This window comes from Acomys minous (genome assembly GCF_964271855.1).
Source record: "Acomys minous genome assembly, chromosome: 2".
Classification (NCBI taxonomy): domain Eukaryota; kingdom Metazoa; phylum Chordata; class Mammalia; order Rodentia; family Muridae; genus Acomys; species Acomys minous.
In genome coordinates, this window is record NC_140484.1 from 90,900,385 (window position 1) to 90,916,902 (window position 16,518).

General features: G+C 39.1%; 1 protein-coding gene across 1 annotated transcript in view; it reads left to right on the top strand.

Annotated features, from left to right (window-relative positions):
* SLC17A6 (solute carrier family 17 member 6) overlaps positions 1 to 10,894 on the top strand; it is a 38,462-nt gene extending 27,568 nt beyond the window's left edge. The window contains exons 8-12 of the mRNA XM_084772358.1: positions 1,779 to 1,928; positions 6,102 to 6,234; positions 7,310 to 7,420; positions 7,810 to 7,937; positions 8,796 to 10,894. Coding sequence (XP_084628484.1) covers positions 1,779 to 1,928; positions 6,102 to 6,234; positions 7,310 to 7,420; positions 7,810 to 7,937; positions 8,796 to 9,131 — 858 coding nt within the window. The 3' untranslated portion in view covers positions 9,132 to 10,894. The remainder of the gene's footprint in view (positions 1 to 1,778; positions 1,929 to 6,101; positions 6,235 to 7,309; positions 7,421 to 7,809; positions 7,938 to 8,795) is intronic.
* Positions 10,895 to 16,518: the final 5,624 nt, after the last annotated feature.

The following is a 16,518-nucleotide window of genomic DNA, read 5'->3' on the forward strand; positions in this document are numbered from 1 at the left end:
GCCTATATATTTAGAAGCGCAACCAAAGCTCATATCTTGTCCTGTTGACTTTTGCTTTTCTGGACAGACTCAAACTTTTCTCCCATAAACAAGTCATGTTCTCTTTCATAAAGATCTGTCATATCCACAATCAGCAGTGACTCACTGGCAGCCTACTTATGGCCACAGTCCAATTTATAATACCAGTCTACCTTCTAACTCTGTGAGAGTGACCCTGCCTTTGTCTTTGGTAGTCACTTGTTCTGAGCATGGACCCAATGAAAGAACACAGGTTACAGTCAACTGTGTACAACTTAGATCACTTATGTTCTTTTCCAATGGATAATTTTAAACATTATATACGTGTATGAAAATGTATGGATCATATATGATCAAGTTGCTATCATAACCACGTTCCAAAGCAGCTGAATGAACAGAGTGTTGTCAGAATATTACACATCTGCCCATAATTCCTGGTGATTTTTAAGGCATAAAGTAAGATCGCAGGGAGCTAGAGAGATGACGTGATGGTTAGAAAACAACACTGGCTGTTCCTCCAGAGGTCAATTCCCAGCACCCACATGTCATCTCAGAAAAATCTGTAACTGCAGTCCCAGGGGATCTGATGTCCTCTTTTGGCACCTGTGGGTACCAGGCACAGATCAGTTATACCTCAACACACAGAGGTATCCTGATGCACACATTCCTGTCTTTGGGCATTTTTATACATCCGCAAAGTATTTTCATCTATGAGGTGTAAGAATAAAGAAAGAAACACCTATCCCTTAGACCTTACCTGTGCTGCTCTCATAAAACAAGACTTTACCAAAAGCTACAGTGTCTAGTATGCATTATTGGCATAGGTTTTCCTCTTTTCTGGTTTTGCATATATTTCTGATCACTACAAAATGGTTTCTTTCTATTCTACATTTGAAGTGATTTTTGAAGTTCTGAGTACAGACAGTTTAATACCAACAACCACGGGGTTCATTACTCATGAATAATTACTAAATCTGTCTCAAGGAAGTTCACTTCTGGTTTTGATCAATCTATCATGTCAAGAATGCCATAAAACACAGAATGAGGTTGTTCTAGGGCATTCTTTGGCAGCTATATTTTGCTCTTCAAGATGAGACAGTTAAGAAGGCATTTGTGACTATGAGAAATAGTTTGAAATCTAAAATATTAAGTTTTATTCATAATGTATTAAATAATAGCAATTCATCTGAGGTATTTTGTTTTTAATTTGAAAAGATTCAAATATCATAATTAGCTGATAATGATGTCCTAGGCTGTACCTGGTGGATCTCAGCACCACAGGACTATTTTGAGAACTTGTACCTTAGTGTCATAAAATATATTGATCTTCTCTGATTGTCAAAAGAATTTACACATAGATGATGGCTTAGTTGACACCAGAGAGAGTGGGGAATAATATGTTCTTTTTTCTATTTCTTGCCCAGGTACATTCAACTTATAGCATTTTAGTTACCACAAAGCCACAGATTTTGCACCATTTTGCTGGGAAGAAGGCTGCTTTAAAATCTTAGAAATCAGAGACCAGAAATAAGTTATGGAATTTGTTTTCTGTACCCATGAGTTTGCACACTTTAAAAATGAATGGATTGGTATTTTCTTTTCTTTTAATGATTTTTTTACACACCTAAGGTTAGCAGGGAGGCTGCAGTTACCAATTAATTATTTCATGCTCATGCACAGTCCTATGCACTTGAAGACAGAAAGCACCAATTTGAGTCAGAAAATGCCAAAGCAGAGTAACTCTTGTTTTGGGATTTCAGAAATTCAAGACCCCATGGAGGAAGTTTTTCACATCCATGCCTGTCTATGCGATAATTGTTGCAAACTTCTGCAGGAGTTGGACTTTTTATTTGCTGCTCATCAGTCAACCAGCTTATTTTGAGGAAGTTTTTGGGTTTGAAATTAGCAAGGTATGTAAAAATTCACCATATTAAAACATTGGATAATATTTGTACTTAGTAACTATTCCTTTTTTTTTTTTTAGTCAAAAGTTTATCTTCTAACCTTTATGATTTACTGCCAGGAAGTAAAGTGTGTGTGTGTGTGTGTGTGTGTGTGTGTGTGTGTGTGTGTGTGTGTGTGTGTGTGTCCTTGCCCAACTCTATTCTGTTGCCACTAAAAATATTTCTCTAGTTCTGGAGAGCAGGGCAAAAAGAATCTTGTCTCTGCCTTCCTGTAGAGACAAGTGAGTCTGAGCAACAATGCAGCCCTTTCCCCACAAACATATTCAGCCACCTTTAGTCCAAGGCAAGCTTGCTGCTAGCAAGAAAGGTAGTCCATTCTAATAGAACTGCATTTAAGCCTCTCCCAACCTCCTCTCCTTATGCGTTCTCAGAGATTTGTCTGATTGAAGGATACACTTACCTAATCAAAAGGCTGAAAATGTCCTTGCAGTTTGTTCATTCAATTTAATCTAACAAGCATCTGTTGAGTCTATTATAAGAGACTGTGTTATTCTGAAATAAAACATGGCTTTTCTCCCCCAAATGTTTGGAGCTTTGTAGTATTAGAAGTCTTGTGTTACCAATTCACACGCACAAGGTATGCAAGGCATTTGTTTATAGATACAGAAACAAAGACATTTTCAAATTTTCTATAAAGGAGAATTGAACTTTAATTGTTCCTTTTGTATATGGATATGAAATTATACAACTCTCTTTCATATGTATGAATAACCTCATCTGCTAGACCAGATGGATAGTTATCATTTCTAGTTGACTGATGGTAAAAATAAAACTGAGGGTAATTACTGAAATCACCTAATACTATACCAACTAGCTACAAGCTTAGGACATGGATACTCCGTTTCTGCTACAGTTCCCTTTCGAGTCGTACATCAGGTGACCTGTACATCTAGCCACGCACTTAGCAGGTTAGTGCGGAGCGCCAGCTCTGAGCTCTGTGCCCAGCTCTCTGCTGAGTCCCGAATACGTTTATCTTTGCTGGCAATGATTGTGCCTTTTCTCCTTGTGTGGTTACATAAGCCCAGCTGGGCTTGGGCTGTTCGTATTGTGTCTCTACTTAAAAGGATAACTGAGAGCTGGGCTAGAGCGAACCTGAGCCTCGCAGTTGCTGGCCTAAGAGCTCTTTTGAAGCAGCGGTTTCTAAGGAAACAGTTTCCCTCTCCCGGAGAAGAATGGCTGCTGGAGACTAGCCTCTTCTCCCTGGAGCTGATCAAACATTGCAGGGCAGCCTTGGGACCACTAAGAGTATCACACCTCTCAATAAAGACTGCTAGAGGTGTGAGTCCATTTTCATAATCTAGGACAAATGTGACACTCAGAGGCTACTTACAAAGCTGGGACTCATAGGGGATGGGACAAGGTGCCAACTAATGGTAATGAAATGATCTTCCTGGGCTTGCGTCTCCAATTAACGGAAAGCACTTGAATAAAATCAGGGGTCGTTTGCAAAAATTAAATGGATGAACTTACAACTTTAATTAATTTATTTGTTATTTTAAAGCTAAAGTTGTGGTTGAATTCTATATGGAGTGTGGGCTGAAGATTCTTATTAAGCTGATAAAAATTGTTTTAAATTCTCCAACTTACCTGAAAAAAATTGGAGGAGGTCATGGTAGAAAATCCAGATGTGTCCAGGTCATATGGCTTTGAACCTAGGCTTTCTTTTTTCTTTTTTCTTTTTTGAACCTAGGCTTTATAATGAAGTGTTGACTAACAACTTCAGGCTGAGTTTTGAACAATTATTATCCCTAATTGTCTTATCTATGAGTGAGAGCTATAATACTATCTTTCATAAGTGAAGCAGATATTATAAAAAGAAAATGTTTACATAGAAGGTGACTTTCCTGGACCTCATTAAACTGTATATCCTATAGTTAGAACCACACAGGGAACACCATAATTTTCCTTCCAAGTATGCTTACTCAGTTAAAAACAAAGTGAATTTCTGTGCATCTGTCCCCCCCCCCAATAGTTATATATAGGACCTAATGTATGCATTCACATAAGTGAACTATATTAGTTAATGCTCTCCCTCCCTCCTTCCCTCCTTGACTGCCCCCCGTGTGTGTGTGTGTGTGTGTGTGTGTGTGTGTGTGTGTGTGTGTGTGTGTATTCCCCTAAGCTAATATATAAATATTTTCAGCTCCATTGAGAATGACAAATTAGGGCAAAGCCAATTCTAGGATTTGAATGAGTACCTTTAAACCTCAGAATGCAGGCACAAATCAGGTCCAAGGAAACATGTGCTTCCTTTGAGCTCCTTAAGAGAGGCTGTGCTTCATACTCAGCCTCTTCACAGCTTCAAAATGTAGTTCAGACAGAGCTGCCATCCAATGGTGACCAGAGAGACACAGAAGAGGGAAGACTAATGTCTGAGAACCCGGGAAACCTATGAGGAATAGGTGGGACAATCTCAATGTCCATTTCACCCTCCTAAAACCTTAAAACAACGAGCCAACTGAAGACTGCCCAGGAGGTGACGGGTCAACCAGATACAGTGTGCGCTGATTATTCATAGTAGCCCATCAGAGCTGAGAACACCCACACATGGACAATTTTCAGGAAAATTTGCCTGAGAAACTAGAAACATCCATACTCCAAGTCCTAAAGCAGGGACCAAAACTTACCTCTCAGCAGCCTCTAGCTGTTAGTTCCTTGCATTTCTGCCCCAGACTCTGCTGAGAGAGTAATAAATGAACTTTTTTTTTACATTTTCTTCTTTCCTTCTGCAAAAGGAATAAAGTTGTTCTTTAAATGGACACTAAGTAGGTAGCTGAGGCTGCCCAGTGTAAGACTATTTTCAGATGTTAAAACACTTCACATGGACACAGAGAGGGTTGCAGTAAAGCAGGCCGTCTGCATCTGTAAAATGGAAGGATGACATGCATCTCATAGCTCCACTGAGTGAAATGTCACAATAGATCACGGTCTTCCCCATGCCCAAACCTGTGCTATAAAATAGACTCAAGAGACAACATCCGCAGGCCGTAAACTTCAAACCCCTACCCAGATCTAGCCAATGGACAGGACATTCTCCACAGTTGAGTGGAGAGTGGGAACTGACTTTCACATGTTCTCTGGTGCCTCATATTTGACCACGTCCCCTGGATGGGGAGACCTGGTGGCACTCAGAGGAAGGATAGCAGGCTACCAAGAAGAGACTTGATACCCTATGAGCATATACAGGGGGAGGAAGTCCCCCTCAGTCACAGTCATAGGGGAGGGGAGTAATAGGAAAATGGGAGGGAGGGAGGAATGGGAGGATACAAGGGAGGGGATAACCGCTGACATGTAATATGAATAAATTAATAAAATAAAATAAAAAAATTTTTAAAAAAGAGAAAACATCCATCCATGTGGTAATAGCCCATTTAAGTGTGTTTTTCACATGATCCCCACCTCCATACCTAAGAAGTGGCCTCTTGTTCATAATTAATTGCTAAAAAGGCATGTTGAAGGCGTGCTAGATTTGAGATTGTCCTAATTTCTATGAAATCATTTTAAAGGCTGCATACCGCGGTGTGCCAACATGACCGTATTTGACTGCAAGTGACTCAAATCGAAGAACTTGTGAGCAATTCACTTGGCAGAAGGGAAACCTATGCTGTGACATTTCAAAGTGATGTCTTAAAATGTAAATATGGAGTCTTTCACCTTTTGATCAAAATAGAAGGTTTCAATATAGCCTTTTTGAGGGGCAAAGGCATCGTCTCCTCCCACATACCAGCGTGCCCTCTCCCTCCCATTAGTGATGAGTTTGTGCAAACACACTTGAGGTCACGAACTGGAAAGTCACAGTGACTCACTCACTCACAGGATTCAGGAGGGCTGATTCATGGAGTCAGAATTACTGAATCATAATATAGCAATAAAATATTTCCTTCTGTAAGAATACCAAAAAAAAAAAAAAAAAAGCATCAGAGTAAATTTACTTAGCTTTCCTAGTTTGCTCTGTGGATGTTACTGCTTATTCTACGAGAGTGAGTGTATATTTGGAGACAGTGTTTTGCCTTCCTTGGCTCAAAGGAGGGGATGAAGATGGATACAGAAAGCCCGCATCATTCAAATGCCCACTTCCTTTATTCTCTCACACTTTTCTCCCCTTCTGGCTTTTGCCAGGTTGGCATGCTGTCTGCGGTCCCACACCTTGTCATGACAATCATTGTGCCCATCGGTGGCCAAATTGCCGATTTTCTAAGAAGCAAGCAAATTCTTTCAACAACTACAGTGAGAAAGATCATGAATTGTGGTGGTAAGTGGGTGTGCTGTGGTAAGCCTACGTTTCCGTTTTTAGGGTCCTGTGATTTACACACATGAATATGATTTCCTACGTATGGAAAACTGCTTCAGTTAGATATGCACTTTCATAGTTCATTTGAAATCATTTCCCCATGGTCAAGCTTTTCAAAACTCATACAAGGCCCTGCTTAACAAAGTCATTTGTATATATAAAACCATTAAAACTTAGATTAATTTGGGCTTAAAGCGTACACAATGAATGTTCCAATTATTAGCATGTCTCTCTGAGGTATCCTGTCTAAATTGGTATGATTAAGAAATGTTAGCAGTTTTGGTTCACTTGGTTATAGCAATTTTATTCTTGGGTTTAGTCTAATTTAAGCTTGCGCAAGTTTTGTGCATACTGACACAACGGCTGTGTCAGCATGTTCATATGTGAGGCTACCATGCTGTGTCTACAAGACATTTCCTTGTGGCCATCCACTGCCTCCATCTTTTACATTCTTTCTGTGACCTCCTCCTCAGTGACCCCTGAGCACTTCAAAGTGTGGTTCTCCTGTAGAGCCTGTGACTTATCTAACCTCAGCTTCTTGACCCAATGAATGTGCCACATGTGGGCTAATCTTGTGCAGTAGCATTTAAATCATATCAGTGGTTGCTAATCACATTACATTTATGGGACTATTGCTCTGACAGGGGGTGGACACCAAGTCCCATCTCAGCTGAGGAGATATTGGCAACTGATAGCTACTGGGAAAGGGAGAACCAGGTTTTGTTGTTTGTTTGTTTGTTTTTTGGGGGGTTGTTTTGTTTTGTTTTTAAAGAGAGTAACTCTTAATAAGTCAGTCGTGCCCCAATGGAAAGCCACATACCCAAGGATAAATGGACACCACAAACTTGACTTGATAGGTTAAAAAAAAAAAAAGACACACAGTTGAATGAGTCAGGAAGCAGAGGTAGTTCTGGGAAGATTGGGGCAGGAGATAAATATGATCAAAATTCACTGTAAGACATTCTCAAAGAGCTAATAGGATTTTGTAAAAGGTTACAGAAACTTTTACAATACTCCCCTGTGCTTGCCTCCAAAGGTTTTGGCATGGAAGCCACACTACTTCTGGTTGTCGGCTACTCTCACACTAGAGGAGTAGCCATCTCCTTCTTGGTGCTTGCAGTAGGATTCAGTGGATTTGCTATCTCTGGTGAGGGACTTCTTCTTTGTCTCTCTATATTACATCTTGATCTTTTCTATTAATTATCTGCATGCTGGACAAATGTTGTAAAACGTTTAGAAACATCATTTAGAATTATTATTGTTCACCATCCATCCTCCCTGATGTCTGTTTTATTCTTTCTTATACTTGATCAATTCATTAAGAGAATGTTTGCAGTGAGCCATGTTAAGTATTAGAAAAGAAAATGCACATCCTTTCTTCCTCATAATGTCCTTGAGTGGAGTTACGACAAACTCACTGGTAAGCATGCGGTGTGCATCTGGCATCTTCTGGGAAGATGTGATCTGATGCTCTGTACCAGCTACTTGCTTCTTAGTTTATGCTGCCTTGAGACAGAGCTTCTGTGTATATTTCAGGCTTCAACGTTAACCATTTGGATATCGCTCCAAGATATGCCAGTATCTTAATGGGCATTTCAAACGGCGTTGGCACACTGTCGGGAATGGTTTGCCCTATCATTGTTGGTGCAATGACGAAGAACAAGGTAGGAGAGAGAGAGAGAGTGGTTCTTTTGTTGAAGATTCTCTCTTATGGTTAAGAGGAGCTTTGGTGTTTTCCTTGGGGTGGTCCCTCCGCTTTTCAGTAGGAAGGACAAATGAAGCCCAAAACAACAGATGTCTATAGTAGCTCTGATAAGGTCCATCTTCTTATCCATCAATCAAGGTGTCTCACAAGTCTGTCCAACATCCACTGATTATTTATTTACTTAGAAGTATTAATTAGCCAAGCTGGGACATTATACAAAATGTGTGTTTCTGATGTCCCTACTGTGACAAGAACATTACCCCAAGCTCTATAACCCTTTGCCTGTAGATTATAAAATAGATTAAAAAAAAGCTTTCCCCAGCTCTATTTGTCAACCTCAATTCAGACTCCAAGGCAGTTTTTATGAGGAAGACTGTCATTGCCAGATAAATGCCCTTGTATGCACATAGAGGATTTCAAACTTGAGGCTTTACAGATGGAAGAACTGGCTGAGATGGTGCATGCCCATCACTCTAGCACTGTGGATAAAGAGTCAAAAGAATTCTCAATCCAAGAGCAGCCTGAGTTACATAATGAATACACCCAACCAAAAAAGATCCAAAACTATAGAATATTTAATAAACATAAGAAAGAATATTCTTAAATTCAGAAGACTGGAGGTGTATCTGAGATTTTATTTTCAAACTTTTACCTTAAACTGTTAAACAGTGAAACAAATAGTCTTATCTCAAAGTGTTTGGAGGCCATGGATAAGTCCCAAAACAGTGTCCCATGGAGAGCATGCTGGCAGAGTGTGCTCACTGGGTGGCTTTGGGGTTTTGGAATCTCCTCTCACAGGCCTCTTTTCTCACCACAGTCCCGTGAAGAGTGGCAGTACGTCTTCCTCATTGCTGCCCTCGTCCATTATGGTGGAGTCATATTTTATGCACTATTTGCCTCAGGAGAGAAACAACCTTGGGCAGACCCTGAGGAAACCAGTGAAGAAAAATGTGGCTTCATTCACGAAGATGAACTGGATGAAGAAACAGGGGACATCACTCAGAATTACATAAATTATGGTACCACCAAATCTTATGGCGCCACCACCCAGGAGAATGGAGGCTGGCCTAATGGCTGGGAGAAGAAAGAAGAATTTGTGCAGGAAAGTGCACAAGACGCCTACACCTATAAGGACCAAGATGATTATTCATAACGAAGCTAGTTGCTGGATTCATTTTTAGTGTTTGTGATTAAATTAATTGTGGTTGCACAAAATAAATTTGAAAATGTGGTGTAAACATGTAAACATATCAACCAAGCAAGTCTTGCTGTTTAAAAAAAAAAAAAGAATTCCAAACAGACCATGAGATTCCCACCAAGTGCAATCTGTGGAAGTTGTCACACTATGTCATTTCCATTCGGGACATTCATCCTTTGGTTTGTGACTTAAAGGTTTACTGTAGAAATAAGTAGGTATTCGTTGGACCCATCACCATGTTAGAGAGCACAACTAAAACAGTTGGCACATGTCATCCTACAGAAGTTAGGAAGCCAAAGCTACTTGACCATGCGAACTGCACTTATTTATTCATTACACCGGACTGCGAAAAATCCCAGGGAAATCCTGTCTGGAGACACAGTGAAACTGGAAAGCTGGCTAGATTGGATACTGACTGTAATCGTTATGTGTAGGGTTATGCGGAGTGGCTATACCTTTTAGTCGGAGAACTGTATTGTGTAATAGCAGCTAGCACATTGTACTGAATTATTGCTAGGAATTCACAGCGTGTGATATTTTGTGATCTTCAAAAAGCTTATCTTGCAGTGTTTTGTGAAATGCTTGGGCACAAACACTTGTTTTTATGAAAGAGACCTTGTAAAGGGAGGCGTATGCTCCATGCACTCCCACTCATTACCTGACAGTATCAAACCCTTCACATTTCAATACAATTCAACTTTCATGTAACATATCACATAACTTTTTTTGCAAAAAAAAAAATATAAGAAGAAATAGACTTCGATGTATTTTTTATTACAACTTTGTACTGGTTGTAACTTACATTAGGAAAAAATGATTAATATATATATATATAATCATAAAGAATCTAATAAAAATTTACTATGAAGATATAACCCTTAAAATGCAATATTAACAAAAAGTAAATAGAAAATGATTTAGATAATCTTCCTTGATAACTAGAGACTATATGAAACTCATGCAACAAAGCTATATATAATATGAAAAGATAAACACTAGAGATTCTATATGTAGACAATTTTATTACCTAATGTCCCATTTAAGAGGTATTTGTCTTGAGTATATAGGAAAAATATATTAAAATTATATCTATATCCCTGTATATCTTATACATATCCACTCACACAAACATAACAAAAACTTTTCACACAGAACCAAAACCAAGCATACACCTAATGTGGGGTTAGGGGATTGTAATTTCTACTTTCATAGAGTCATAGAATTTTAGATGGAAAAAAAGGCATTTTGCTCATCATTTCTTAATATAACTCAACAGGAACTGCAACATTTGTGTACCAAGCAATAAGTGCAAAGCATAAAGCCCACTGTTTGAAAACTGTCCTCATGTTGCTTGTGGTAGCAATGATTCTTTCTTTTGAAAAGTTAACCTTCAGAGCTCTGTATAATGTTTTGCGGTGATAAGAATGCACACTCCAATTTAACGCCAAACGTCTCCTGGTGTGCTTATCTGTCTGTTTTGGGTATTTGCTCTGTTTGCTGTCCTGTGCTCTTGAATGGAGGCCCTGCTACTGCAAATATAAAACATGAAGTTTTGTTTCCAAATGCAAACCACTCCTGACCTTAAGAAACTAAAATTCCTCTCTGCTTTGTGTCTCAAAGTAATACCATGTGACCATAACCTTTGCTGTGCTGAGTAAAAAAGATGTGAACTGTCATTTTGTTGCTGCAAAACAAGTGTTAATAAAACGTTCTATTTACCCTTTTGTAAAATCAGTTCATTCATTTGGTTTGATTTGGTGTGAGGCTTTAAGGTTTTGTAGCTTATGGATGTAGCTTATGGATGCTCAAGAGTAACAGACTTGCTAGTTAGCGCCTTGGGATTCACTGCACTTTAGATATGGAGACCTCATTCTGTAGGGAGAGTTTAAGCTGAGAAATAAGATTCTGAGTCAAACTCTATTTTCCAATGGCTGTGTCATCACAGCTGCTGCTAAATTTATTTGGAAATAAACTTCAACTTGTCAGTTCAACACTGCCACCTCATTTTCTTTGCCTACACAGCCTGTACTAGGTGCTGCCAGTCATTTCTCAGTGACTGTCACTGATGTTATGTAAAGCCACAGTGGCTCTCTAAAGCAGGTACTCATTTATTCCCAGTTGAAAAATAATAATTAAAAAAAAACCCAAGAAGTTTGGAAAGCCTAATTTTGCCAAAGTAAAATAAAGCAATGGAATTAAACTATTTAGCAGTGAGCAAGATAGCTAGTGGATTGTGACTATCAACTGACACGCAGTCAGAGCTCAGAGTCTGTATTTTATAGACGTGAAAACAGAAGCCAGTGTTATGACTCATGACCTATATAAGCCTGGTGGGGGAGGGGTGGGGATGGGTGAGCTGGAAAGAGGGTTCAGTGCCTAAGAGTGCATCTCGCTCTTCCAAAGGACCAGAGTGCTGTTCTGTGTATTCATATTGGGTGCCTCACAATCTCCGGCCTGTAACTCAAACTCCATCGAAGGGATATGGCAACCTCTTCAGGAATCTGTAGGCGCGCATTTGTGTGTGTGTGTGTGTGTGTGTGTGTGTGTGTGTGTGTGTGTGTGTGTATTAGGTGATGACATTCCTTGTTAAACACACAAAGACACTGGAAGTCTGCAAGGAAGAGCAGATTGGTTAAGGCAACACAGACGTTGCTAGAAATTCTAAGTTTTGAAATAAATTATAATTGGGTGTGCTATGATTTTTATGCAGGTTTTCACTGAACAAACTAATTAAATAGTTATTTGTCAGTTCACACACTATCTCCAAAGCCACCAACTCTGACAGTTTGTTGCAGTTAGAAGTGAAGAAATGTAGAGCTCTCTCTCTCTCTCTCTCTCTCTCTCTGTCTCTCTCTCTCTCTCTCTCTCTCTCTCTCTCTCTCTCTCTCACACACACACACACACACAGACACACACACATGCATATGCGCGCCCGCCCATACACGTGCGTGCACACACACATATCATCATCATCATCACCACCACCATCATCATCATCACCATCATCATCGTCATCACCTGCCTGAGGAGACAGACACCAGACAAGCTTAGTGCTTACAGAGGCTCACATGTCATCTCATTATACATAGAAGACAGCAATGTCTCAACTCTATCACCCTATGCTTACCCAATTCCACTGCACAAACTTTGCATTTTGACCCCTTCATTTCTTTCATCTTGGTCAGGCAGCCCCCGGCTTCCATTTTTCTCTTCATCTATTGTTTTCCTCATCATCATGATAAGCATCTTATATTCTGCATTTCAGACCTATTTGTCCACACCATCCCTCATTTTATTCTCCTCTTTATTTCTAAAATCGAGAGAACTGTTTTGCTGTTACTATTTCTATTCCTATGATGGTACTTAGCTTCCTGAAGGGTCTGCAGAATAGAATCCAGACAGTGGCAACTGCAAAACTTCCTTGTAATATTCACATCTGCCTGTTTGCATTTTTACTATAAATCCATTGCAAGTGCAGAAGCTTCCTTATGTAAAAATCATCATTAAAAAGCAATTGTTCAAACATGGAAATCCCAGCACTTGGGAGTCTGAGGCAGGAGGATTGCTTCAAATCTGAGGCCCTATTTCTCTGTGCTGAGTCAAGAAATGGGCTTCATTCCACTGGAGGAACCCCACATCAGAAGGAAATAATGGATCCCCTCAGGTTGCTCTCTGACAGCCACACGTGTAAGCCAAAGGATGACCGATGCCAAATGATAATTAAATCATCATTCACACTCTACAGGAAGAAGACAAAGGCATAACTTGCATATATTCATAATTGCATCTGCAGAGAAGGAAGGCAGGGTATAAGTCAAATTTTGAATTTGGCATTTTTCTTCTATCTACAGTAATTATGACACAATATCAGCTTTTTGTTCTGGGAACTCAGATAAAGATTTTAATTATATTTTTCTTGACTACCATGTTTATAAACAGGAATTATTAAACACAGATATGGCATTTCCCTCTCAAAAACATCTTTTATGACTTACTCTTCAGCCTTTTTTCTTTTTTCTTTTTATCTGAGTTGCCAATGGAGATCCAGTCATGTCCTTTATGGACATTTGACACTTTTCTAAATCTACAGAATTTAATGCAGTCACTGTGGGAAAATGCTTTTAACTTATAAAGTCAAGGCAAAAGAGAGATTGCACACATTTCCAGAATTCTTTTGCACAAAATGAACCAGTGTGCATCAAAATGAACCAGTGTATGCATGAGACAATATCACCACATGAAGTCTGATAACTGCGTTGCAAAGACTTGAAAGTAGAGAGATGATCCTAATGGTGTTCTGGAGCCCATGTCTATCCCCAGTCTACAGTGTACAAATTAGGATGCGACAGCCTTTAGTCCCACCACCCAAGAGGCAAAGGCAGGCAGATTGCTATGAGCCCTGTGCCAACAGGAGCTACATAGTGGGACATTTCTCATAATGAAAACAAAACCAAAAAACCAAATTATCCCATCAACATCAATGTAAGAACACAATGGCTCTGAATTCTTGTTGCAATGGATTAACAGAGAAAACAAAAACAGTTTGGGTTTGAGCCTAAATATGGTGTTTCTTGTTCTACATACTCCAGTGTAAGCCATGACAGGTTGCTTGGCCTCGAGTCTCCAAACCTATACTATAAAAGAATGGGACTGTCTTTTTGTTTTTGTTTTGTTTTGTTTTTGCATCATAATTTTTTTATTAATTCATTCATATTACATCTCAATCGTTATCCCATCCCTTGTATCCTCCCATTCCTCCCTCCCTCCTTGCCTCCCATTTTCCCCTTACTCCCCTCCCCTATGACTGTGACTGAGAGGGACCTCCTCCCCCTGTGTATGCTCATAGGGTATCAAGTCTCTTCTTGGTAGCCTGCTATCCTTCCTCTGAGTGCCACCAGGCCTCCCCATCCAGGGGACGCGGTCAAATATGGGGCACCAAAGTTCGTGTGAAAGTCAGTAGAATGGGATTGTCTTAATGGCTTCTAGAAACATTTACACAATGGTTTGCAAACTATTTTCCAATTTTTTTTATTCTATCTTTTCTGATAAATTACTGGGGTCCTCAAGTTGACTGTTAGAATTATTCTCTGAATTCCGTGAAGGACAAATCTGTACGTTCATTTTCTGACTACACTTCTTTTACATTAAACTCACTAGCCACCCATTTTTTTTTTTATAACAGGTAGCTCGGACATAACAGATGCAGGACTTCTTTGTCCTGCGAGGCTTCTTTGTGTGGTTCTTGCTTTTAATTCTGCTGAGGGAATAGTACATTGCTCAATGACCTTGCATTGTAGAATTCATGAACCTGTTTACTAGCTGATGTCCTGAGGTGGGGTGGAATGCACTGGTGGCAAACCACAGGTGTACATTCTAATGACTGTGACAGATAGAACATTACAGAGTCCTATCAAAGTTAAATGAAACAGAAAACAGATGGAGACTTGAAGCCAGGAAGGGGAAGTGAATGCTTGAGAAACTAACTCAGGGATATTATAGGTAGCATTCACCTCAAAGTGAGCTAGTTGGCGTGTTAAAGACTGTCAGCAAGAGGGTATTAGAAAAGATGGCAGTTGTGGGATGGAAAGGGTTGATGTGCAATTTAACAATTCTTACATTCAAACTATACAAGTGGGGGTGGCTCATTTATTTATTGTCATTTTTAAATTATATTTCTTTTTTACATATACATTTATATCATTACACATTAATTAAATAAACTACGCATAGCAAGAAGAACCACAACCCCCCCCCCAAGAATTATATAGTTACATCCATAGTGATTTGGCTATTTGTATTTGGCAAACTTAAAGAAAACATCTTTCCTATCTTAGTGAGTCTAAAATTCTGACTATAAATCAGTATCTATCATATCTCATCTCTGACAACTTAAAACATCAATCTAGACCTAAATCCATCTTATGCCTAAACAGCTTATCTTAATTGTAAGACTAAACTATCTGGTCTTCAACTCCATCAGAGACTTGAGAAGGAATAAAACTTAATTACCTGAGTGGAAAACTTAATTAGCAAAGTGGGAAAAATGACAGAGACAGTTTGCTGCCTGAACAGTCACCTGAAACTCTTTATAACATTGGAACATCATTTTCAGCCTTCTGGCCCAATATAACTGACAGACATATTTGTGAGGCAGGAACTATTGAGGACTTGCTCACCCTGTCTTGGCAGAGTTTGACCATTGATTTTTCCTATATCTAAGCTTACGCATTTTTAGGCAGAATTCTGTCTGTGGAAGAAACAAAGACATTTTGCCCAGTGGCTTGTTTGCTACATTTGAAGTCATATTCATGAGGAGGTTCTTTAATGCTCATCCTCTTCTTTGAGGTAGGATGGATGTTGCCAGGAGTTAACCTGTCTTGTTGTCAAATAATAAAGACATCTTTAAATGTCATATTTTGTAGGTCTCCGAAGCTTTTGAAGACCTTATCTATTTTACCTTATATATCTATAGAATCATATCTATCTGTTAAGGATGTATAATCTTGTGATAAAAATAGACTAGTAATTGACATGACCACGATTTGATCAACTAACAATTAGTTTATATCACTTAATTATTCTAAACAGCCTGCAATACCACTTTCAAGGTATTGGAAGTGAACCCTGTATTATAATTGAGTTGTATGGGTACATTACCTCATATTAGAGTAGAAATATATACAATGTGTCTGAAGAATAATCTTAAACTTATTTTGCATCAATATATAAAATTCTATGCAAATTAATTAAAAATAACCTTTATGTAAGTAACAATTAAGACCTTAAGTTGAGGAATAGATTCAATAATCAACTTTTTGTTCTATCATACCTATATATTTCTGTATCCCCCCTTCTTTTCAACCCTTATCTCCACACCTGCAAAAGAAAGATAAAGGAAAAGAAAGACAACCCTAAACCCAAACTTGTTTTCTCTCTGTATAAGATCAATAATAACTTATAACCAACTTCTAATAAAAATAAGCATCTATAGCCCCAAAGAGCAAACAAAAACCTACCCAACCCAGTTTAGGGGAAATGGGACATCATTCTCTTCAGTTTCTTCTGCCTGATTTGGGGCAAATAATACCTTTGTAGAAGCCCAAATAAAATTGGGGAAAATGGTTAAACAAGTATTTGTGGTCCATTCTCTAAATGTTGAGAAATTCCCGGCTTAATAGGAGTCCTTTGTGGGACAGTCTGAAATGCTGGACCAATTGGAATTGAGAGCTCTCTTTCAAGCTGTCCTGGGAGCTGTCCTGTTCTGATGAGTAACATCAACTAAAGCACCTGGGGATGGGACATGGAGGATGCACGGTGTCAGCATCCAGCATGCTGAGAGGAA